The sequence below is a fragment of the Mixophyes fleayi genome, chromosome 5 (genome assembly GCF_038048845.1).
Source record: "Mixophyes fleayi isolate aMixFle1 chromosome 5, aMixFle1.hap1, whole genome shotgun sequence".
Classification (NCBI taxonomy): domain Eukaryota; kingdom Metazoa; phylum Chordata; class Amphibia; order Anura; family Limnodynastidae; genus Mixophyes; species Mixophyes fleayi.
In genome coordinates this window covers 212,111,428-212,136,952 of record NC_134406.1, presented here as the reverse complement: position 1 = coordinate 212,136,952, position 25,525 = coordinate 212,111,428, and the positions used below count along the sequence as shown (strand labels likewise).

General features: G+C 38.4%; 1 protein-coding gene across 8 annotated transcripts in view; it reads right to left on the bottom strand.

Annotated features, from left to right (window-relative positions):
* Positions 1–25,525, bottom strand: part of RBBP8 (RB binding protein 8, endonuclease) — a 52,015-nt gene that overhangs the window by 25,579 nt on the left and 911 nt on the right. For 3 of the 8 annotated variants that reach the window (XM_075213408.1, XM_075213414.1, XM_075213415.1), the window contains exons 1-5: positions 12,646–12,733; positions 11,591–11,790; positions 4,785–4,827; positions 3,351–3,446; positions 592–704 (exon numbers count right to left, since the gene is read on the bottom strand). In XM_075213408.1, the coding sequence (XP_075069509.1) occupies positions 592–704; positions 3,351–3,446; positions 4,785–4,827; positions 11,591–11,708 (370 nt within the window). In that variant the 5' untranslated portion in view covers positions 11,709–11,790; positions 12,646–12,733. Of the gene's footprint in view, positions 1–591; positions 705–3,350; positions 3,447–4,784; positions 4,828–11,590; positions 11,791–12,489; positions 12,578–12,645; positions 12,734–25,525 lie in introns of those variants that run through there. The other 5 variants (XM_075213413.1, XM_075213410.1, XM_075213412.1 and 2 more) reach the window with 5 other exon arrangements.

Genomic DNA, 25,525 nt, shown 5'->3' with positions numbered 1-25,525 from the left:
AGCTGCACTACCACCTACTATAAAATCTTAGTAACATGCTCCTCGCCCTTGCCGGAGCCTTTGAGCTGCTCCTTGCAGCCATTTTTCCCAGGGCTCTGCAACATAGAACTGGCAAATCAATGTGTGAGCAATCAATCTCTTGATTGCTGGCTGAGACAGGAACAGAAGTTTTTCCCCAGGACTAGTGATGTTAGCGATTTTTTTTCTGCAGATAGTTAGCTTTAACAGATATGGTGAAAATACAATACTGTTGCAATATGGTGCTCTGTTGTCATAAAACTGCAGTCACATGAGACAGCGCTTGTTTATAGTTGTCCTAGCAGGAGCACAGGTGTATTAATACTTACATAATTATCAAAGCCGATATATTATAAAGTGAGAGCAATAGTTGCTCTCCAGCAAAAGATAAAACCACCAACTCCTAGAGCAGACAAGGATCGTTGAAGATGTCAAGCATAGGACCATTTTCCATAACTGACAGTTTAGGCAGAACTGTCACTCCATTATCCCCAATAACTACATGCATTAATTCAAGGTTATTAGGCAGATTTGATATAAGTGATCTATAGAACATGGAAATGGAATTCTCACTAAGCTCGGTGATGAGTTTCAGGTTCTGCTGTCGGATATTTTCAAATTCCTGTTGTTTCTTCCTCATATGTTCTTCTGTCACTGCACACCGGTCACATAGCCCTGCCCGTAGCCTGGATGAAGGAAGAGCACAGTCATTTCCAATTCTGTACCACCATCAGAACAAAGTAACATTCACTGATACCATTATGTTCACAGTGATTAATCCTCAACAAATGAGGGACTGGCTGTAACTTTTACTTGAGTAGCCCCATCATACAGACTCCACCACTGGCATAGAACCTACCCAGTCTTCTTCTACCATTTAACAGTCTAGCATTTTCAAAAAAGAACTAAACCAAGAAGAAGAAAAAAAAAACCACTATTTATATATATACTATAAAAGGATTGTAAAAATACTGTAAAACATTACTTTTGTGACATGGAAAATTAATTATTGCAATCTGCTCTATTTCTGTGAATATCCATCCCACATACCTTAAGTAAAGTTAGTGACTATAATTTAAGCCATCCTAACCTCAAAAAGTAAATTTACTTAAAAATAATAGTTTGTTGTTTTTCCAAAAAATAACCCCAAGATTAATTTTGAAAGTCCATTCTTATTACCGATTGTTATATATACTTTCCATTTACCGCTGACTTCTGCATACACATGCACTCAAACATGTACTAATGTGCTCCTCCCTTGGTTCTCACCGCTCCGTTTTCTGCCTGATGTCAGAGATTGGAATAACAAAGGCTGATAACGAAGCAGTGGGTACCAGGCATAAAAGTCCACACAAAGGTGGCCCTATCTTTTATTTTGCAGGGTTACAAAAAAAACAGAGGAGTTGTGATTGCAGTCACTTTGACTACTCTGTCAAATTCAGGATTTTGTCAACAGGCGCCATTGGCAATGATGCCCGCTCGCAACCCTTTAATTCCAAACTACTATACTGTGAGAGTACGGTCACACATGACTAAGATTGACAGGAAGGCTCTGGGGAGAGAGAATATTTGACGTAACCTATTCATAGAAACTAGATAATGTCCTATAATAAGGACATAATACATTAATCTTTAAAATATTTTTTCACTAGATACATTTAATAAATAATAAAACAAAGGTCAAAATACAGAATTAAATAAAAAAATAATAATAATTTTGTTTAACTGCTTTATATACTAACATGTCCCACACCTCTATCACTTATTTTCGCAATGCAACAACCTATGCTGGCACAATAACGATTTAAAAGCGAAAGAATCAAACCTTGTCAAGCTTCACTTATTTCAGCCCAGATTACTGCGATTGGAAAATAGAAATTGGGAAATACAGGACCAGTCTTTTGGGTACAAGGGTGATGTTGGCATAAAAATCCAAACACAAATAATAATAAAAATCTAACTGCATACTACTTGTGCTGTGTACTTTATTTATATTAAAACTTTGCAAACAATAGTTTAGATGACCTATTTATTATTTGGAATGCGGATTCTCAATCAGCACAGGATTTTATTTCTAGTTTTAATACAAATGATTTTAATTTAAAATTGTTAACTTCTTGTACCTCACTCTCAGTACAGGGCAATGATATAGTAACCACAAATTATAATAAACCGATTTTTATTTGCAACTAGCTACACTATAAAAGTGGACATCATATACTGTGGGTTTGTCGTATTCCCAGGGGACAGCTTAGCTGCCTAAGGAGAAACTGCTGTCTTCATCAAGCAGAAATTATGAGATGTAATTCTTCATTGAGAGCTACACTGACTCTACATAGAGAAGCCCTTAACTTTAATACAATTAGATAGAGATAACCTATTAATGCCAAAATCTAATATAGTGTCTACCTGTGAGATAAACAGAGAAGCTAATACTAACACCAATAGTTGGACCCCCTTTGTCTTTAAATTTAACCGAAAGTCTTACTAAATTAAAAGAATCTTGAATAAAACTTCTCTATTTTAAAACAAGAGCATTTTCTAACAAATATCTTGGTGGGATAAACCTAAAGTCATTTTTAAAAATATGCTAACTTAGGTTCTTTTTTAGCACCCAGTAGAATCAGAACATTAGTGGAGAAGAGACCATATAAATGGAGATGAGCTCCCACAAAGACCAGTAGATGCTTTAAATTTGGTTAGTTCATTTGTCTAACCTGCGACTATATTGTGAAGAGAACATATTGTTACTGTGTGTAAATCAGTTTTCACATCATGAACTTTATTAACTGTGAATCTACCCATGCTAGACACAGACACACACACGCACACACACACGTCTCTGCTCACTGCAATATGTGGTGAGGACTACCAGAAGTTTGAAGGAAAGGTATACAGAACATGTAATAAAATATTGTTAAATGTCTTCAAACTCATAGCGTTGTTTAACACTTCTCTTTTTAGTACATGCTGGTGACCACAAGGGTATCAAATAGATAGGACAGAAAGCATACAAATAGAGGAGGAGATCGCTTCTCCAAACTATGGCAGAAAGAGGCCCTCTGAATTTTTACATGTACTAAAACGGTCTAGACCCAAAAACAATTAATAAATTATGACATAAGAAAGTTTTTTACACATCTGCCTTAATGTAATTTTGAATAAACATCATCTACTTTCTAAAGTATTATATATATATATATATGAATAAACTGTTTTACAGTAATATTAGTTTGCAGCTTTTTCTGCCATTTGTGTTCAATAAACAGCGCGATTTAACTTCTTTCCTTTTCTATTAAACAATAGTTTTGAGACCCTCACAAGAGTCTTACCGGTCTTCTAGTACTTTGATAGTATCATGAAGTGCTTTCTGCTGCTCCCTTAGCTGTTGGTTTTTAGTGTAGAATTCTTCCAGTCTCTGAGCATCCCTATATAGATACAGATTAATGTTACATATCATTTTACTTCTAACTTTTCCTGGAAAACAAGCATCAGTGACCCTGCAGTAGGAGTTATGTCACTGAAAGTAACAAACTAGTTAAAGTCACCAAATAATTGAGTGCTCTGCGACTTGGCTACCAAGACATGCCTGGAAATGTGAATAATGGGAGTCAGATTTATAAGAAATCTGGCCTTCAAAAGCAAAAATGACATAACGCAGTTCACTCCAGTAAAATGGTGTGGGGTGATAGAGAATTCATATATTACTTTTATTTTCACAATTAATTTCTTTTACCAAACCTGCCCTAAAACTAAAAAAGTACAAACAAAGACGACCATATTTGGAAAACATTGGTAAGTGGACTTCTTATCAGGCAATGTATCCATGGCGTTCTTCTAAAGTTTGAAAAGTAGCAGGCCAATCATTCCAAAAAATATGAAAATGCTAATTAAAAATCTTCCAGCTGACATATCGGAACAGACAAATAAAAATTTCGAAGGAATGTACAATTTCATAAATGTTAGTGCTCAACTGTGAGAAAGTTGGCTAGAAGAATGTTAAAATGATATTTGCTGGTTGCTTTATGTAAAATGACTGATAGTTTGGCTAAGAATTGCATTGGCAATCATGGTTTGTGGCCCTGTCTCTCAGAGATCACTAGATTCAATGGGAAAGCTTGGAAAAACATAAGGCATTCATTGTCACACTGGTTATCAGCTCTGAAATATTAAACCTCAGGTATTCAGCAAGGGTCACCGAGAACAAGAATGCCTATATACAGCTATTGTACCTACAATGGGGCGCTTGTCGAGAGACTCTAGCATACAACAATTTAGGCATTTGGTGAGGTATGCATTAAGTCACAGCGGAATCTCACTGATAATATTCATCACCCGCAGACACTTCTCCCGTGTGAAAAGCAAATACTGAACTTGGTAGTATTAGAATAGATTTACTGCAGAAATACCAATAATTGTGATTGCACCTGCAGATTTGTTCAAGATGCTTCATTCTTGCAGGGTAACAAAAATAATAAAAAACACTCTACAAAAGTAGCAGTAAATGACAAGTGATATACTGACCTGTAAAGTGTGCTTCAGTATCAGTGGGATATTTGACAAATTCAAGGAAACTGATTAATACATTTCTAACCATAAGAGGGAGTAAGAGTGGGTTGATTTCCACAATAATGGTAAACATAATATGGATAATATTTAAATCAATTATCAAAAACTTGAAACAGACAAGAAAAATATTTTTTTTTAGGTTTCAACTATCAATCTATAAATATTTACATGTGCATTGAAGTAATAATAAGACTTACAAACATCTCTGTGTCTTCAGTTTGTTAATTTTCACAAGAAGTTCTAAAGAAAGTAAAAATAAGGTAGCAGTTAATGGTTAAAGAAAGAAAATGTTTGATTGTGGCTTATTTAGGACTCATTTGCACGGGTGTTTTACTGTGGAACCCTCTGACCGGATTGTACATGTAGCATGGCCATTATTGGAATGTAGGCAAGGTCTGCAATTCTATTCCAATCATGTGGACACAGGTGTTGGAAGCTTTGATTCCTCTAGAATATACTACAACACAGCACATGCAACAAAAAGTCTGTAGGCTGAAAACAGAGTGGAAGCTTTATTGCCAGCCATTTATAGAACCAGGCATTATGCAAGTCATTCAATCATATTTTACTTGCGATGTGATGAAAACCTGTCATTATAGAGATCATTAATCTTTTTAATCTTTGTGGTAAACATGTCTTCTGTACTCATTAATGCACTTCATGCACCAAGCATAGAACATGCTACATTACAGGTACATCCTGTGCTTCAAATACAGAAGACATTTAGCAGAAATATTGATAATCTCTATAATTGTTCAATGGAGAGTACTGAGGCGCATTAAGTGCTGTTAGTTGTGTAAGCTGTTTAGATTCCTGGGTATGTGTGTTATGTAGATTGGTATTAGCCTTCTAAAAGGTTTAGTCCTAGAGTGTAGTCCCTGGTGGTGCAGTGAGGGCTGCCCATTTCCTCAGCTCCTCTTCCTGCCTTATTGTCAGGTATGTTTGTAATAGCTTGTAACATTTGTTACTTTGATTAAATGCATTGTTTTAACTTACTCCTGAGATTAAGGGCAATATGTGGCCCTTTTGAAGGTTAAAGAGCCACCCATGCAGTCCTTGTGTAGGTACCTGTAATTGCCCTAGAATAATGGCCCTCAAGTCCACAACACTTTGCAATAAGGATCATTGATACATAAGAAGTATTGCCAATCATGAGCAATCACTGCAATCAGAATGGGCCATGAGTGCACACACATGCTGCATTTATGGTCTATCCTGCAGCGATGAACACAAGGTTTTTGTAAACCCATAATTTATAACGATCAGTTGTTGCATGTGGCTTAACACCTATTATCAAAATATTAAATTACATCTTTGTCAGAGGTTACAAAACATTTTGCTTCACTTGTCCAACCTTCCTACTTCCTCCCCTCTCCCTTTCTCTCATGTTTCTCCTCTTACCCTTCCCTCTTTGCTGCTTTTCTCTCTACTTCCTTCTGTTCCTATTAATCCCCTTCACCTCCCCACCTCCAACAATCTCATCCACATCTCTTCTCTTTCTATCTTGTGCTCTCTGAAATGCCAGGTCACTATATAACAAATTGGCTTCCTTCCATAATCTGTTTATCTCTAGCTCCTTCAACCTGTTTGCCATCACTGAAACCTGGCTATCTCATGATGATACATCTCTTGCTGCTTCCTCTTTCGGGGGAGTATGTCCTTTTCCCAGACATCCAGACCTGGAGATCGACAAGGTAGTGGAGTTGGAATCCTTCTTCCCCCCTCTCCCCATTGCTCTTTCTGGGTCATTCCCCCTGAACCCTCCCCTTTATCCTTTTTTGGGGTACAGTCCATACGCCTCTTCCATCAAGCCCACTCCTGCGTGGCCTATTACAGTTTCTCAATTGCTTGATCACTTCCGTCATTTGGCTCCCTCACTTCCTCTTATCTGACCTTACCTCCCTCATTTTTGGGGAGTTTAGTTTCCCTATAGACAATCACCCTGATCCTGTTGCTTCCAAACTTCTCTCCCTCACCTCCTCCCTTGGCCTCTCTCAATGGTCCATTTCAGTCTACACCTGACTCCATCCCCTTCCTCCCTTACTTGTTATCCCTCAAGGATCCATTATAGAACAATGCTTCTCTCCCACCCAAATCTAGCTTTCAACCAATTCCCCCTCCCCCAATCCTAAATTTTCAACCTCAACTCTACACATACTCCTTGCCGCCCCCTTTGCTTTGCCAATTACTGCCACCTCATTACCATGCTGACTATCTCCTCCCACATCAAGGACTTCACCTGAGCTGCTCCCCACTTGTGAAACAATTCCCCACGCCCTATGAGATTAGCCTCCAATCTCCAAACGTGCCCTTAAAATTTATTTCTTTATTCAAGCCTATCAGCCCTCCTCCTAACCACTTTGCTTTGGCTATCACCTCCACTGCCCCCACTCTGTACCATCCTATTTGTGTCTTCCCCTTTCCTTTAGGATGTAAGCGCTTACGAGCAGGGCCCGCTTTCCTCGTGTTCTTCTTCTACTATTGCATCACTCTCTGCACCTCTAGGCCTGATACCCTAGACCTGTCTTCTTGAGCCCAAGACTGCTTCATGTTGGACATTTCCATCATTCTGTCTTTAAACTTGATCTGCATTACCAAGTTATTGGTGTGTAATTTGTTTAATCAGTAGGTCCCTGAAAAAGCAAATGGTAGATTTAACCAAAAATAAGGACAAACTGAATGTACGTTGTTTGCTATGAGATGTCAGCACATTTGCTCTACTTGCACCATGTTATTTAGTAAAAAATGCATTAGTGCTTCCTTAATAGAGTTATACCTCTAGAAATTGCATGCTGACTGTAGATCAGATTTCCTTAAGTGGCCCGAGCCCTTTTGAGACAGATGGTGACGAACTAACTAATTTGTTTTTTTTTTTTTTAAAAAAAGAGAGCTTTGTTATTTTACTAGTACTCTATGCTAATTTCCACTGTACAATTTCACACTACTGCAAATGCTGGGAAATTAGAAAATAAGCAGCAAGAATTTATGAGATAATCATCATCATCACCATTTATTTATATTGCGCCACTAATTCTGCAGCGCTGTACAGAGAACTCATTCACATCAGTCCCTGCCCCATTGGAGCTTACAGTCTAAATTCCCTAACACACACACAGACAGACACAGACAGGGTCAATTTTGTTAGCAGCCAATTAACCTACCAGTATGTTTTTGGAGTGTGGGAGGAAACCGGAGCACCCGGAGGAAACCCACGCAAACACGGGGAGTACATACAAACTCCTCACAGATAAGGCCATAGTCAGGAATTTAACTCATGATACCAGTGCTGTAAGGCAGAAGTGCTAACCACTGGTGAATTATGCAGTTACTCCAAGTTTTCACTTTGACCCAATAATATTTGCTAGTTTTTTTTTTTTTTTTTTAAGTCTGTTCAAATCATCATCATCATTATCTATTTATAGTGTCACTAATTCCGCTGATTTGACTTAAAAGAGCAATATTCCTTTTCTTAAGGAGAGTGGAATGCCGCTGTCCTGATGAATAATATTTAAGTTCTCTCACTGCTAGATAAGGTTTCAAATCATAACTATCAGTGTAATGGAAAGACATCTAAATATCTGCTACCATCATGCAGGCAGCAGCTATCAAGTTACACAGACTACAAACTCTTTGAATTAATTTTTTGCCAGGGCTTGTTCACAATTTAGTCTTGTGTATTTTATACACATCATAACGTCCTCGGATGACAGTTCCCACAGTGACGTTGTCTATGCAGCCAGTTACCCTGAAATAAAATTATTTAAATGCTATTCTTTCATAATAATATGTTATAATAGATATTGATGCTGTAATCATAGATCACAGAGAAAATGAATGCTGAATCATATTTTCCTTAATCTTTTACTTATATTTCTGCAATTGAGAATTCACCTAGACAGTAGGACAACCAAACTATTTCTCACCAGTTTTACAGAAATTATATAAAAGCAGAGACAGCCCAGATTTTGAAATACTGAAAATGGCCTACCAAAGCTAAACAAATTCAGGGGGCCTGATCTCACTTTAGGATGGCATCTTATTTTTACCAGGCACTTTCTAAAGAATGAATATACATCACCTTTACGCTCTGCTTAAATATTTCAAGAAGTTTAAAAGATTGGTTTGGTATTTAATCTTAATTTGACCAGATTTTTGCAACAATGTTATGGCCATTGACTCCCAGTTACAAATTCGATACTTTGCATTTCCGATTACTGATCTCTAGATATCACACTAAAAATCTTTCTATTTGTTTAGTCTATTAGATACATAACGGTCACCAAGCGCTAAATTTACTAAACTGCGGGTTTGAAAATGTGGAGATGTTGCCTAGAGCAACCAATCATATTCTAGCTTTCATTTTGTAGAATGCACTAAATAAATGATAGCTAGAATATGATTGGTTGCTATAGGCAACATCTCCACTTCTGCAAACCCGCAGTTTAGTAAATCTAGCCCCAAGTGTTTAAGGCTGGGTACACACTACAGTGTTTTCTGCCAATTTTTGGGCCAGTCACCCGGGCCATAGAGGCACTGCAGGTGGACAGGGCTCATCAGTTTATAGGAGGGAAAGTTAAATCTAGTTTGTTTGGAGATATGGGCATAATCCTCGTTATGGTTTCTCTCATGAATATATTGCTTTTGGCAGGAAATAGTTTGCTTCCATCATGGAACTGACAGATCCCATGGATTGTCTAGTTGGTTTGATTTCACCATTTAGTTTCCCTGAACACTGGAACTCTCTTGGGGCTTTTCAGACATTAGCATACCAAAGTGAATAAACATAACTTACAAAACTCATATTTTTAGAGGCTGTCCAGACATCTTGAGTTTGAAAAGGATAGTGAAGGGGGCAGAAGGATTACACTGTCTTGATATGGACACACTTAATGTTTCAATTGATACATTCCCCTCTCCTACTCTTGTGATGGATAGTATACTTTTAAGTATAGTATGACACTACTATACAACATTATTGTTATTTTATGAATTTTGAGACTGTACAGTAAAATTGAGCATAATATTTGCTACCTAAACTTATTGTGTTCATCTAAATTTACTTAATACTTCCAATAGTATGTACAAATCTGATGCATTATATTGACACTTTTTTGTTTACTTGGTATATTACAAGTATAAATATATAACTAAATACTATTATAAGTATTTAACAGTATGTGAATAGGAATCATTGTGTCTTTTTTTTTTTTTTAAACCAATAGACAGTATGAGCTGCTCACCCAGCATATAGTCTGTATCCACATATTACATCTGCCACCCTGACATTTTAAAATGCATAATTTATACATATCTGTATTTTGTCTGCTCCATGTACCATTAAGTGGATCTGTGCACATGACTGCACCAAGGACAATAATCCACTTTTCCTTGTAACATTAAGTCTCCGATGGCAACAATGAGATGTTATTTGAAGTCAGGAATCACTGTCTGCCTCTCAATGTTACTGTGTAACTGTAGCCATAAAAAAAAAAAAATCATATCCTGCTATTTACAGGTCCATTGAGGGAACATAACTAGTATATTGCTGTCCATAATATATTACTTGTACTGACAGAACACTGACGCTTCTATCACATATTACTTGAACAATGTTAGTTTCACAAAAAGCAATTTCATATGCAGCAACTCTTAAAAACTGTTTTATCTCCACTTTAATTTCAAAACACACAATATTTCTTAGATATATAAGAATACTTATAAAACTAACACATTCCAGCTTACAACATTGCTTATTTTCACTGTAAAACAACACCTCTCAAGTGCAACAACCAGAAGGTTCTATTCCTAGGAAACATGGCAACAATTATTGGTATAAAAAGATTAGGTACTTCTCCTCTATCAATCCCCAACAAGTTAATTAACAGTCACTCAATGTTTATTGGCCATTGAACAGGGAAGCAAGTATTCCTACTAATCGGAGCATTGGTTGTTTGAGATGACATATGGCCACTTTACTAGTTCAATGGGTGCTACATTAGATTGTGTGGTCAAGTTTTCCGTGTCCAATTTCCATAAAGCACATCTCGAAATTTGCCAGTCACCAAAGCTTCCGTGTTCTAAAATATGCCTTTGGAAAATAATTTCTTAATATTTTAGGTTGTTTATGTTGACAACTGTGTTGCAGTGCTGATTTCTGTTTTAAATCATGTTTTATCACATGTCCTTTGTTTTTAGAGCATTAGATAAAGATTAGGCATGTTTTAACAACTATTGGATACAATGGGGCATATTCAATTGTTGGCGTTATAGCCAAAAATCTCGCGGCGCACGCACTATTACCGTCATTACGGTAATAGTGCGCGTAAATACCGGTATTACGGTACTTTTCTCGCTGGATTTCAGCTCGCGGCTCAGGGAGCCAAGAGCTGAAATCCAGCTTACTATTACCGTAATACCAGTAATAGTTTTAACACGCGGGGAAACGAAACAATTGAATATGCCCCAATGAGTAGATATAGACCAGCATCTTTGTATCATACTTTCATACTGTCAGTACCTTGTTTAGTCTGTATTCAGTCTATTCTGAGGAAAAATGGGGAAACAAGACACTACTGGCTCCCAAAGAAGATTGCAGTTACCAGACCCACGGAACTGGTCGCAAGTGAAAACAGGGCTTGATTTTGCTCATTTTTGGTTACGCCTCCTACTTTTATATTTTAAACTATCACGAGCAGTGACCCCTCTATAAATGTGCCAGTCTCTACGTGTGTTTCTGCATATATAACCTCCCTTATTGTACAATGTAATGAGCATTGTTTGCACTTATAAATAAATAATAAATGGCATAAAGGCACAAACATAGTATACTGATATGCAAAACAGTTTCACTAGACTGCGGACAGGCTCATAATTTAGAAGTTTGCAGGCTGACACTCAGATAAAGCAGTTCCCAGCTCTGGGGATAATGTCAGGATGGCATTAATTTCCATGATGTTCAGCTAAATCAGCAACAATAATATAATATTATCATATATTGGGTTACCTTGCAACTCTTTGTCGTGACACTCCTTCAGCTTCGACCAAAGTTCCTTAAATACGTCACCAGTGGGTAAACTCTCGGTAGAGCTTGGGCTTCCACAACTGCCTCCCGAAATATTCATCTTAAGAAAAGTAGTGTTGATCACTGGTGTTTATGCTGTTCAAACCACATAGCTATGTTCTCTTTCCAAATATGGACGAGACCTGGAATGAAAGAACAACAACATACTAAGTATAACAAGAACCAATGTATAAGAATTCCACAAATGCCATAAAACAACTTCACCTAATTTGTCCATAAAATAAAAAAAGAGGGGTGAAAATCTTCAATAAAAGAGCTACTTATAACAAATATAAATTTATTTATAGCAGCACTTGAGATATTTGACATAGCGCTTACATTAGCTATGCAGCTTAGATGAAACTATTGTAATAGACACATCAGGAAAAAAGACAGACTAAATATTCCTTCACAGGAAGTTTACCTAGAAAACAAAAATTCCCCTTGAAAAAATATATTTATTTACATACACAGGGGGTTAAATGGAAATTTAGTGAATGGAGTCTGATAGTTCTACAATGAAAGCAGAAGTATGGCATACCATTGTGTACAAATCAACTTTGACGTGTGAATATATATATATATATATATATATATATATATATATATATAAAAACACACTTTTTTTTTTTATCTCAAGTGAACCAAAGCAACCAAACTGTAGATCTCCTTTTCTAAAACAGTTTAGTACAATTAGATACAATGTCAAATTATCTACGGGTTATTACAGCACATTTTATTATACACTAGTTCGGCGTTTAACAGCTCCAGAAACACAGGTAGGACAAGTACATGGGATACAGCACAGACATGAGACAATGATTCTTTTATTAAATCAGCACCTTCCCTGAGGACTGAAGCTGGAACTCAGCCTATGACACACAGTGCAACACAATAAGAGACAGGCAGCATCCCCCACAGATATCACATACAGCTGCACGATCCCCACATTTACTACCACTTCGCCCCTTAAACTCTTCTGTCAACCCCCCCAATACATACATACTGCGGCGACTCATCACCTACAGCCAACCCCGTGTGCCGACCGGGCGGGAAATCCAAACCTGCAGGAAGTGTACAAGAGCTGCTCACGGATCACTTCCATGCATGTCTCTAAGCTTGATCCATTGCATGACGTGCGCGGCCCCGCGTCCTTAGACATGTACTGCGCATGCGTGCGGACGCTGTTGCTACAGCACCGACTCTTGCAGCTCTATACGAGCATAACCACCCTGCGCCCCTCCATGCAGCTGTATAACCAACCCTGTGCCCCTCCATGCAGCCGTATAACCACCCTGCGCCCCTCCATGCAGCTGTATAACCACCCTGTGCCCCTCCATGCAGCTGTATAACCACCCTGTGCCCCTCCATGCAGCTCACATAGGTGTGTTTATCTATAGCAAGGTGCTCTATACTGGACATACTGCTGCACTTTTCTTTCATAATGGTGACGTGTGCACGTAGTTATCTGTAATACCTGATTTCTAGAGACAGTTCCAGGTTCTGGACATTGGTCCATAATCAGGGCTTAATTAGGGCTGTGCGACAGGGGAGACTGCACAGGGTGCAACGCTGAAGGGGGCGCATTTAGGAATATTTTAGGTTCATTTGGTTAAAATTAAGGGTTAGGGGGGCAGCATTTGTCTTTCTCGTCCCAGGCACTAGAATTCTAAGTTACGGCTCTGTCCATAATACTGGATCAGTTTAGTAAGTAGATGAAAATAGCAAAAAATGCATACAAGATATATAGTTTAATGTCTAATTTCATAGATATTGCTACTTTGCTCAGTCCTTCCACATTTTATATTTAGTAGACCGCATCACATACTCCAGACTGATTGGAGTATGGATCTGGTTCCACTGGACCCACCCATCTGGCTCCATTTCAGTCCTTTGTGGCTATTTTTCAAGTTTATAACAAATGACCCTGTAAAATAATATGTAAAAAAAAAAAAAACATTTGATCTGCTGCTAATAATAATAATTTATCAAATTTTACAGTTTATTGTATAGTGCCTTTGCCAAGTACTTTACATGCTTCACAACACATATTTACAATGCAGAAAACATTAGGACTGCAAACATGAAGGGAAATATGGATGAAAACGGTGCTTAAAATTGTTGTAAAACGTTGAGTAATCAAAATTTCAAATTTAGGGCTTTAAAATGATTGTCCTATTTAAGTAAGTTCCCAACAATTTCCCCATCTAAAACAAATTAATCATTTTTTGGCAATATTTCTGAACTAGTAGCTCTACGCCTCATAAGTAGGTAAAGTTTAATACTTTGAATGAAAACATACCCGACATAGAAACAAAAAATGGTTTGAAAATTTGTATTTAATTTTTTCCTGCTATCGATGACTTCTATCATTTAAAATAAAGTTATTGTTCTGGGATGCTGTATACTTTGGAAATCTAAGACTACAATTCCCTCCTTACTGGTCTTCCCAAAAACAGACTCAAACCCCTACAATCTATTTTGCACGGTGCGGAAAGACTGATTTTCCTTGCAAATCGTTATTCCTCTGTTGAATCACTCTATGTCTCTACACTGGCTGCCTGTTTTGTACCGAATCCAATATAAAATACTTTTACTATCCTACAAGGCCATTAACAAAGCTGCACCAACATACATCTCCTCTCTTGTCTCAAAATATCTCCCAACTCGGCAACTCCGTTCTACACAAGATCTGCGTCTCTCATCCACCCTCATTACATCCTCCCATTCCCGGTTACAGGACTTTTTTCAGGCTGCACCCACTCTATGGAATTCTCTCCCTCGCACAGTAAGACTCTCCTCTGGTCTACAAACTTTCAAGCGTTCTCTGAAAACCTACCTCTTCAGACAAGCTTATAATATTCCTCAGCCACCCTCTTAACCTCGCTACCTTTAGCCTGTTACACAATTTCACACAAGACAACTACCCCCTGACCAACATTGTTGTGTGACGGGATCATTTAGCTTATGAGTCACTTTTACTTTTGCAGTCTGGCTGGGCCAAAATGCAAAATGTAGACTTAACCTCATGTGTCAATCTCCCATTGTCCCATAGATTGTAAGCTTGCAAGCAGGGCCTTCTCACCTTTTTGTCTGTTTTACCTAGTTTGTTTATTAGTTTATTATGTTTGTCCCCAATTATAAAGCGCTACGGAATATGTTTGCGCTATATAAATAAATGATGATGATGACTACATATATGCGACTGAGCTCTTGCTGTATTTAGTAAGTTGGACACTTACCGTACATATCTGTATTCCATAACTAATTGACTGCAATATGGGATAAACCCTTTGCTTTTTAAAATGTGGAGGGTTTAAAACCAGTAATGAGCAACCACTCATTGGCCCTCCAATCTTAAAGGGGGCTGCACAAATTAAGGAAGGAGAGTACACTGCACTCCCTTCTCCATCTCCTTCTCCGTTATGTAGCGTGACCTCCCTGTGTTGTTCCCCTCTTAAGGTTGGAAGCAGCTGGCTAGGGGGCCACAGGTGGAGGCTCCACAGACTGCATGTTGCCAACCACTGGCCTGAACCATGGAATTGTATGCTATTATGATCAGTAGTAATTACCTCTTTTTCTAACAGTAAGAAATCCTTGAAAAATATGTTGGGACTTTCAAGGACTAAATTCAATCTGAATAACTCTCATGTGGCTTATATCCTTATTAATTCTTTTAGTGGTTTGGGACTGAAAAACTACCCCCTACCCAGATTTTGCTGTGGGGCCCGATGATGTACTGTTGCGCCCCTGACTTGGTCCTGCTAAATTAAGCAAAATGTAAACACCAGTGGATGGGACCATTAAAGGATTGGTGTCGTGGAAGAAAGAAGGATTTTTAAATATAGTAGAAAAACCTCTTTAATTAAGTAAATATTTTTTTCTTAAAAAATTGCAGTTAAAATTCAACTTCTCTGTCTGATAGATAAATACCTAAATAATTGAATGTTGATATTTTTTCCTCTTCCCGACAAGTTATAGACTGGCAGCCATGAAATTGTACATACAGATAAAAAAAGATGTAGTGAAGATTTTGCAATTTCTAAATATCATTCTAATAAATGTGTAAAACCATACATTTTTGAATATTTAAACCTTTTCAATCTGAAAATATTTTGAGTGTGGAAATGTAAACAAAGGCTACTGAATCGTATTGTATAAAAAACAGTCTTCACGTGCATACACTCCTAATACCATTGAGTTCTCCCAAAACCACAAATCATTCTTTATTCCTATAAAAACAAAGGCTTACATAAATATCTGAATTTATATCATTCTTAATAGTGTTTATGAATGTCTCAGAAAACAGTAGTCATTCATGTTTTGATTTCTTCCTTCAACCTCTGCATATTACTGGACAGACTGGATTAGCATCTTAAATTGACTAAAGTAAAGTTCACACCTAGACAATAAAAGGGAAAAAGTACCAAACTGGCATTCATACAGGGAAAATATTGTTTTGCATCTTTCCAATGAGTAAGATGACATAATGTTCCTAGATGATTTTGGGTATTGCTATTAGTGTGGTGATGCATTGCTTCCTTTGTATTTACCACTATGGCGAGGACATTATTATCAATAAGGTGGAAGGCAACATATGTGAATGGAAATTGTCTGATATAATACAGATAGGGGTTACCATAGTTGCTGTTATAAACATTAGGGAAGTGGTGAGTTACTGAGTGGGTCCTCTGTATTGTTACTCTTTATATTTATCACCAAATTTTGTTTAAATAAAACTGAAGTAGATGGCTATTTTGCTTCTTGCAGACTTCAACTGAGCAATCTGATATAACATAAAAAAAATAAAAAAATAGATTTAAATGGAAGCCTACCATAGCAACCAAACATAATTTAATATTTGACTATTCAAGATAACCTTACTTTCAGTATTGAAATGGAAGACTCCCATAGCTTTTTCTAGACTTGGAAAAACATTGCAAATGGGACACAGGATTGTAGTGAGCAAAGGGCTGTATTTTTTAATTATCTTACATGTATTTAATGGCCACATAGCTTTATATAAGCCCTTTCCTCAGAAGTGGCAATGGACAAACATTTCAGGGACTCAACATGACATCGCTCTTTATCTGTGTTCCTCTAACATTAAATCCTCTGAAACTTAGTGACTTGTATGGGTCAGCTATGCACTGTCCTGAAAAGTGATGACCGACTTGCTTTTTGAGGATGATTAGTTTAGGAGAACCATCAAGGAAAGGCTTAGGCCCATTACCAGTGTGCCTTGTTTTTCACAAATGTTGTTATTATGCATATTCTCCAATATTTCCTTGTTGTCCCCTTTCCCCCTTTTTCCTTACTTTCCACAGTAAGGAAAAAGGGGAGAGAGGCACAGTAAGGAATAAGGGGAGAGAGGCACAGTAAGGAATACGGGGAGAGAGGCACAGTAAGGAATAATGGGAGAGAGGCACAGTAAGAAAAAAGGAGAGAGGCACAGTAAGGAATAAGGGGAGAGAGGCACAGTAAGGAATAAGGGGAGAGAGGCACAGTAAGGAATAAGGGGAGAGAGGCACAGTAAGGAATAAGGGGAGAGAGGCACAGTAAGGAAAAAGGGGAGAGAGGCACAGTAATGAAAAAGGGGAGAGAGGACAGTAAGGAATAAGGGAAGAGAGGCACAGTAAGGAAAAAGGGGAGAGAGGCACAGTAAGGAAAAAGGGAAGAGAGGCACAGTAAGGAAAAAGGGGAGAGAGGCACAGTAAGGAATAAGGGGGGGAGAGATGCACAGTAAGGAAAAAGGGGTGGAGAGAGGCACAATAAGGAAAAAGGGGGGGAACTGTGTCAGGGAAAATGGGGAGACAGGCACAGTATGAGGAAAAAGTGTGGGAGAGAGGCACAGTATAAGGAAAAAGGGGGGGAAAAAGTCACAATAGTGGGGACTATTAATTTAAGATGGGGTGGTTTGGGGGTGAGTTTGGGGAGAATGAGGTCTCTATTAAATGTGCCTATGAATTATTTAATGGCAGTGACAGGTTCAGGAAATAGGTATATTTCTGAAATGTAAATACTATTAATTTATTGCTGGGGCTGTTTGTAGGGAGGGAAATAGGTTTATTTATTAAATATAAATACTATTATTTTAATGTTGGGGCTTGAGGAATGCCTAATTATTAATCGTGGGTGGTATTGATTTAACGCCGGGGCTGGCTGTAATTTTCTAAATGTACTCATTTTTCTTCCAAATAGGTCCTCCAACATTCCAGGATCCAGACAAGCCGCAACTAAAGAAACCTGCAGCGCAGGTGGTGAAAATGAGAAGAACAGGTAGGAGAGAGCAGCAGAGTCTGTGAAATGTTGTGATTCTAGTAGGGACAATCCTAATTTTTGGTGACCGTTCAATGGTGTACACAACAATGCAGGTTTTGTTGTCTGTAGGAGGGTGCATCAACACACCCATTAGCAATTTTGAATAAATATTGAATAAAATTGTAGTATATACACACATACATATATAGTCAAAATTGGCGTTATGTTATCAATGTTTAATTTTTATGTTAGTTTTAATGTGCGATATCATTGCTAGTTTTAATGTGCTTTATCAATGGTATTTTTAATATGCGGTATCATTGCTAGTTTTAATGTGTGGTGTCAATACCAATTTTAATGTGGTGTTTTGATAATTGTTTTAATGTGCAGTATTTTAGTTTGTGGAAACAATAATTTTTCTTATGCAGACAACCTAGATGAGCCCTCTGGGAGAGCTGTAAGTGTCATACTGTGGGCTGTAGGTGATGTAATGCATGATGTGTCACTATGCCCTTAATTTTAGATCTTAGGGGCCCCCCTGTCTTAAGTGCCCCGGGCCCCCCAAAGCCTTAATCCAGCTCTGGCTGGCAGGTTTGGTCTTCTAAATCTGCAGTCACATTGTACTGTGTTATACAGGTAACACACGAAGAGGAGAGCTCAATTGCTAATTGCCCTTGCTGAAATAGAAATACTAGGGCTGGCAGGTTTGGTCTTCTGAATTTGCAGTCAAATTGTACTGTGTTATACAGCTAACACACGAAGAGGAGAGCTCCATTGCTCCATTGCTAATTTCTATTGCTGAAATAGAAGTACTAGGGCTGGCAGGTTTGGTCTTCTGAATTTGCAGTCAATTTGTACAGTGTTATCAAAATGAATTCACAGCAGTACACAGAAGAGCAGGAGCACCAAGCAGCTGTTGGCACCAGTTATGAGGATAGTAATTCCTCTATGTCATCTGGTAAAGCCTATGTTAAAGTGCATAGTGTTTGTAAGTCAGGGAAACAAAAATGTAAATAAACACCTTTCACCTTGGTCAAGAAAAAAAGACCTGTAGTCCAGGCAAAATTATCTGCAGAAAAAAATAAAATTGCCAACATGCCATTCTACACACGCAGTGGCAAGGATAGAATGAGGCCTTCGCCTTTCTCTAAGAGTGCTAGTTCTGCAACTGTCACTGAGGCATCTTCTTGTAAGGTCAGTCGTGACCAAGAAAGACCTTGTCATTCGGACTCCAAAAGTGGTGTCCAAATACTTTTATGTGTAAAAGCCGAGCTGGAAGAAAACAGTAAGGCATGAGAGGAAAATGTATGTTCAGATTCAGAAATGACACAAATCCCTGAGGAGAGTATATCCACAAGTGCTATGTGTAATCCTTACCATTCTGATAGTGTACCCATAAAGAAGGCCCCTTTCAGCATTTCTGCAGATGTGTGCATGAACAGACCAAGTGTAGCCGGTGATACACAAATTGAGGATGCCACTTTGTAATTGCAACAGGATGTGGAGGATATTTGTGTAGGAGATGAGTGTACTAATGAGGATGTTGATGAGGATGATGTTGTCTGTGTATGTCCTGCACCGGTGGAAGCAGTTCTTGCACGTGATAAGAAGAAGACCATTGTCATGCCTGGACATGAGACCAACAAATCCACCCCTTATGTGTGGAATTATTTTTACCCAAATCCTGACAACAGTTGTCTAGCTATTTGTAGCCTATGTAAAGCCACAGTCAGTCAAGGTAGGGACCTTATCCATCTAGGAACCTCATCCATGTTGAAGCAGGTTCATGGCAAGCTGTTGTGAAAATTGGAAACTTATGCTAAAAAAATAACAACAAGCAGTACATCACCAGCTAGGTCCCTTCTGTCAGCTAGATGCCGACACCTGCAATCTACACCCACAATACCGTCCTCATCAATATCCTCAGTAGCGACCGGAGTTAGTCCTGCATCCAAGTTGCTACGGCTAGATGACTCCTCCACTATCCTGGATTCCTCAGAAGAATTCTTTAGTCCCACTGCTGCTGCTGCTGCTACTGGGGGTGAATCTTCATCCCAGAAGCAGACCAAGAAGTAGACTACTAGTAGTTTACAACAATTGACTGTTAAACAATCCTTTGCAAGAGGAAGCAAGTAGGAAAGCTGTCACCCAGTCGCAAAACAGATCACAGACGCCATGGCGACTATGCTAGTATTAGATCTGCGTCCAATATCCACTATGCTGCTGGTTTTAGACAGTTACTTGAGGTCTTGTGTCCCCGTTACCAAATTCCATCATGACACCATTTCAGTAGAAAAGCTGTTCATCACCTCTACCAGAAGTTTCGTAAACATGTAATAATTGGGCTACAAAATGCCATTCTACCCACTGTACACTTAACCACAGATATGTGGACATGCAGAACTGGGCAAACTAAATATTATGTGACTGTGACAGCCCACTGGGTTGGTGACACGCCTTCACCAGCAGGAACAGCAGCAGCATGTACCCAAGTACGTCACATTTGTCAGAGGCAGGCTACTCTGTGTATCATCGGCTTCACTAAGGCATACAGCTGACAATCTTAAAACAAGCAGTATGGTACATACACTTGCGCTCCCGTTTTTGTCTAGTCAGAGGATTATGTAGATGACCCCTAATTCTTGGAGGGATATTCTCTCTCAACCACATCAATATGTGACATGCATGATTCCATAAAAAACACAAGTGGCAGCGCTCGTTGCCATGTATTAGCTGTAGAATTACCACAGTTATCCAAGGAACAGGTGAAGCTATCATATGAACCATAACTTATTTCATGATCCAAGGACAATTCCAAATTGCACCACTTTTCACTACTGACACAGCTGTGTGACAATGTTTCCTGGATGTGCTAGGAACTGCCGTGTGTTTGTGTCATTGCTCTGTTGCTTAGCATCCAGCCAGGTCGCTGCAGTCTTTGATTGAAAGTGTATGAAAATAATATTGTGACCTGTGAGGGGGTCAAAATTGACTGCAAATGACTTGAAGTTAGTGTTATTGAGGTTAATAATAATGTAGGGGGGGAAGCAAAAAAATATGTGATTTTAGCAAAAAAATGGTGATTTTACAAAAAGATCGGGTTCCAAAATCAAAACACACGAGGGCGGTTTTGCCGAAACCAAAACCAATACACGAAGTTAATCCAGATCCAAAACCAAAACCAGAAAACGGGGATCAGTGAACATCTCTAATTTTAAGTAAATATGTCCTTTAAACTTCTTGAGCTGCTAGCGAAGTTAAAGAATAATTTCAAGCTAAACAACTGGTCTTTTTCAGTAAGTAATTCAGGTTAATATTTAACATTCCATGTAATTAGCACATCTCCTATATAAATATACATAGCTGGTCAAAACAAAGATATGCAATCACAAAGACAGCAGTTGTACATTTCTGTAAATGCCTAATTAATGTTATACTTCACCCAGAGAGGCTAATAATTGGCAAAAGGCACCTGTACACAAGTTACAGGAATTAATTTTTGCACTGTGTGCTTGCATATTAACTTTCACAACATAATTGTGAACAGATCTTGTGTGATGATGGTCAGACCCGGGCGGTTAGGACATTCCTCACAGCTCTGGGGTGGATAAACCCTAATGAGGGACAAGTCAAATGCGATAGTAGCCCATGTTAATGGTGACCAGGACTGCCATCAGATGTGGGGTCCAGTATGAAAAAATGAAATAGGCAGCCCCCCTCCTCCAAAAATGACATGCTACATCACTCATTGCACAATCCTTCCACATATCCTTCACTTGCTCCAAAATTCCACCATTTAGAGAACAAGGATCTATTTTAGTCTTCCATGTTTTTATATTCAAATTATTTCTGCTATTTATTTGGGGTGGTGATATTTTTTTCTCCCCTTGTACTGGAGATATAGATTGGTGCACATTGTGACTCTTGTCTTGAGGTCACACCGCAGTACGCTCCCAATTTATCAGTGACTGGGAGCTTCCACATTGCAGGATGAAAGTAAAATAATGTAAATGGGGGTGGGGCAGGTATATCACGGCACCCCCCTAATCAGTCCAGGCCCCTTACACACATACCTCCCATACCCTTCTTATGGTGGCCCTGGAGGTGTCCCGCAACAGTCTTGGTTTAATTCCACCTAAAAACAGCACTTTGCTCCTTTGCTTTACAGTTGGAGCATGACCTTGCTCGATGAGGTGTGCATCTATGCATGTATTTCCGTAAAAGTATAGGCAATTCCAGGGAAGGGCTGGCAAATTTTAGCCCGGGGGGCCAAGACTCGACTCAGCAGCCTATTAGGAACATTTTAAAGGATGTAGGTGGCCCAGTAACCCAGCCCTAGGTAGTCCACTATGTGACCAGCCCGGAGGGTCAGATGCCCCCCAGCCCAGCCTGCCCTTGGGGAATTATGCATCTATAATAGAGATGGTGTTCTCTGATAAATTACCCAGCAGCCTGCCATTAGAATTACAAGTTCAGGTAGACTGCTGACATGAAAAAAAGCCCATTATATTTTTCCATAGCAATGTTTGACCTTAAACTATGAATTGCTTGCATAATAGGTGAAATGTCTCTTGTTAACTAATAATTAATCAAGCATCTGTCAGTTATACTTATTTGGTTTAAATGAGTTTTCTTCTCTGTAGAATATATATTGTTTTTAAAAAAAGATGCTTAATCTATTTTGGTTACATATATGCGAAGGAACAAAAAAATAATGACTCCAGTGTGGTGACACAGTTAGCTACAGGGCAGAGAATGCAAATACCACATAATAGATTATGCTATACAGATACACAGTAAGTAAGTAGACTGCCTCAAGGCCATCATTGAGATTTCAAAGAGAATGTTAGGAAATGTGTCAGATTTTATTACTTTCCAGTTCGAGTAGCTGTTAAAATACACATCTTCTATAGGGTACTGTTTAAGACGCTTTGCTAAAGATATATGTATTTATCTAAACTAAGAACTGAGTCATTAGGATTTTTAAAATAACACAAGTTAAACAAACTTAGAATTGTTTACCCTATAGGCATTTCTAAACTAAAATGATCATGTTCCACTGACACAGAAGGTAGTCTGTGAACTGAACGATGAGCACTCAGCCATTTCAATCTTCAACAGGGTTAAGGCATTTTTATTGTTAGGTTCTATTTTAACATCTTATGGATGGTAAGTATATTACATTGTTTACTTGTCTAAGAGCCTTAAACAGATATGAATAATTCCATAACAATAATAATCAGTGACAAAACATCCAGCATTGAGGGTGCCTGGTGATGCTGGCTGATCCTCTATCAGGGGAGGGCTGGCAAATTTTAGCCCAGGGGGCAAGACTTGACTCAGCAGCCTATTAGGAACATTTTAATGGAAAATAAATGCAAGTAGCCCAGTGACCGAGTCCAAGGTAGCCCACTTTGGGACAGGCCCAGAGGGCAGATGCCCCCCTGGCCCAGCCTGTCCCAGGCTGGGCCAGGGGGGGCATAACGGAGGATAACAGTTGTATACTTCTGTTCTGTTTGGATACCATGCAACAGGCTTGTATGGCACAGTCAGGCAAAGTTTAATCTTTATTTTACAAAGCAGCCCCTGCCAAGTCAGCTTAGGCACATAAAGGAAGGGTGCTTCAGAATACTCTCGTTTAGTAGAGTGCAGCAACCTACTACACCAACAATTGTCACTCTGCACCAGGACATTCTGCCACCAGCCACTGCTCACTAGAGCAGTGACTACAGTAACTGCCTGTGCCCAAGCATTAATTAAATGTAAAGGTTACATATATGCACGTGCAACCGGTTCAAACAGCATTTGTCACGCTTCTCTCCCCTATTAGTGTTAGTATTGTGGTCATCCAAATGATTCCTTAGTAGGTTGAAATCCTGGATGACAATGGAACTCTCCTCTCAGTCTCATAATGAATAGATCTATCTGTGATTAGTTTCATGAAACAAGTTCAGTGGTTTACCGTGGTATAATTCAACCTTAGCAACACACCCATTTATAGTTTGTCCATCTCTTTCTTGAACTGCATTGGCTGCCTCTCTATATGTGTAATATATAACCAGTGCAAATCCTGCATATCTCTTTGCAAAAAAACTCATTAGGGATATTCTGCAAACCTCTGGAAGAGGGTAGGTGTAGGAGTTTTAGTTTGTCCTTTTTGTGAAACCTAGGGGTATATTTACTAAACTGTGGGTTTGAAAAATGTTGCCTATAGCAGCCAATCAGATTCTAGCTGTCATTTTGTAGCGTGCACTAAATAAATGATAACTAGAATCTGATTGGTTGCTATAGGCAACATCTGCACTTTTTCAAACCCGCAGTTTAGTAAATCTAACCCCTTAGTCTTCACAAATGTATCAGTCACTGAGCTTCTTCCAGTATGTGTAGCTTCTAACTACAACTCTTTCTCTGAATCCAGAGAAATGTACAAACACTAACAGCATTTGTCACATCCAAAACCATTAATTTGTGTTTATTAGATTCGTATACATTTTGATTACATTCTTTCAATAGACTATAAATGATAGAACCACATCAACAGTTGAAAAAATAATTGCAATTAGACATTTTTGGAATCGGTTTGATTTTTTTGGGGTCCAAATGCCTCTGTAGGCCATTTATACGATTTGATTGATAACAATAGGGGTAGTTAGAAGCACATTAGAATGAAATGGTGAGGTTTTATGGGCTTGTCTAATGGTGCCACACCTCTACTGAACATGCAGGGAATTCTGGCAATAGGAAATTGCTATATATCCCACCATCACAGATTTCTAGGGGTGAGGAGAACTTCTTGTTCCTGTTGCAACTGGATAAAGAGAGTTGACCTCCAGATTTTACTTTATAGTTGTTGTGAAGACATTTAATAATTTCTGAGAAAATTGTACTGCAGCTTCTAAACAGAGAAATGCATTTACTTTGCAATGTGGCGAGGACATATTAATAATACTTTTTTAAATTTAGTCATATGTGCGAGGCACATACTGATTGTAATATTGCCTTGCGTCGAACGGCCACCCTTTGTTCACAGCAAGTGCCTGTGTGTGCAGAGAGAGCATTTGGCAAATGTTTCAATGAACCCTTATTTCGCGAGAGTTCACAGCACGTTGAAATCAGCCCCATGTGTTTGAGTCCTTAATGTTAACTTTAATTCAGTCAGCTGTGCTAATTCTATTCTGAGATCCCATACCAAGTCCCTATTCAGCTGCATTATTGAAAGAAATGTTTATATTTGTGACATCACAAAACACAAGTTTAAATTACGCAACAATAAAAACTTCTAAAAAATTGAAACAGTATGCTGCATTTTGCACCAGCAAATGAATAAAAATTATATAACAAAAATCAACAAATGTAATAAATTAATATTTGAGTGCCTATTCATGGTGACCTGAAAAATTCTATATAAAATAAAGATATTGGTAAAATGTAGTCCTTTTTGTTTTTTAAGCAAATGGCCATAAATATGTCCATTCATTTTTTATTGTTTTAAGAAATATTTGATCTAAAACCCTAACATATTCCAAAAGGCTACAGAGCCATCGGTTTCAATTTTGCAAATTGGTTTTAGTGCTTCTAGTTTAGATTTATGTATCTAAACTATAAGATGTGTTGTAG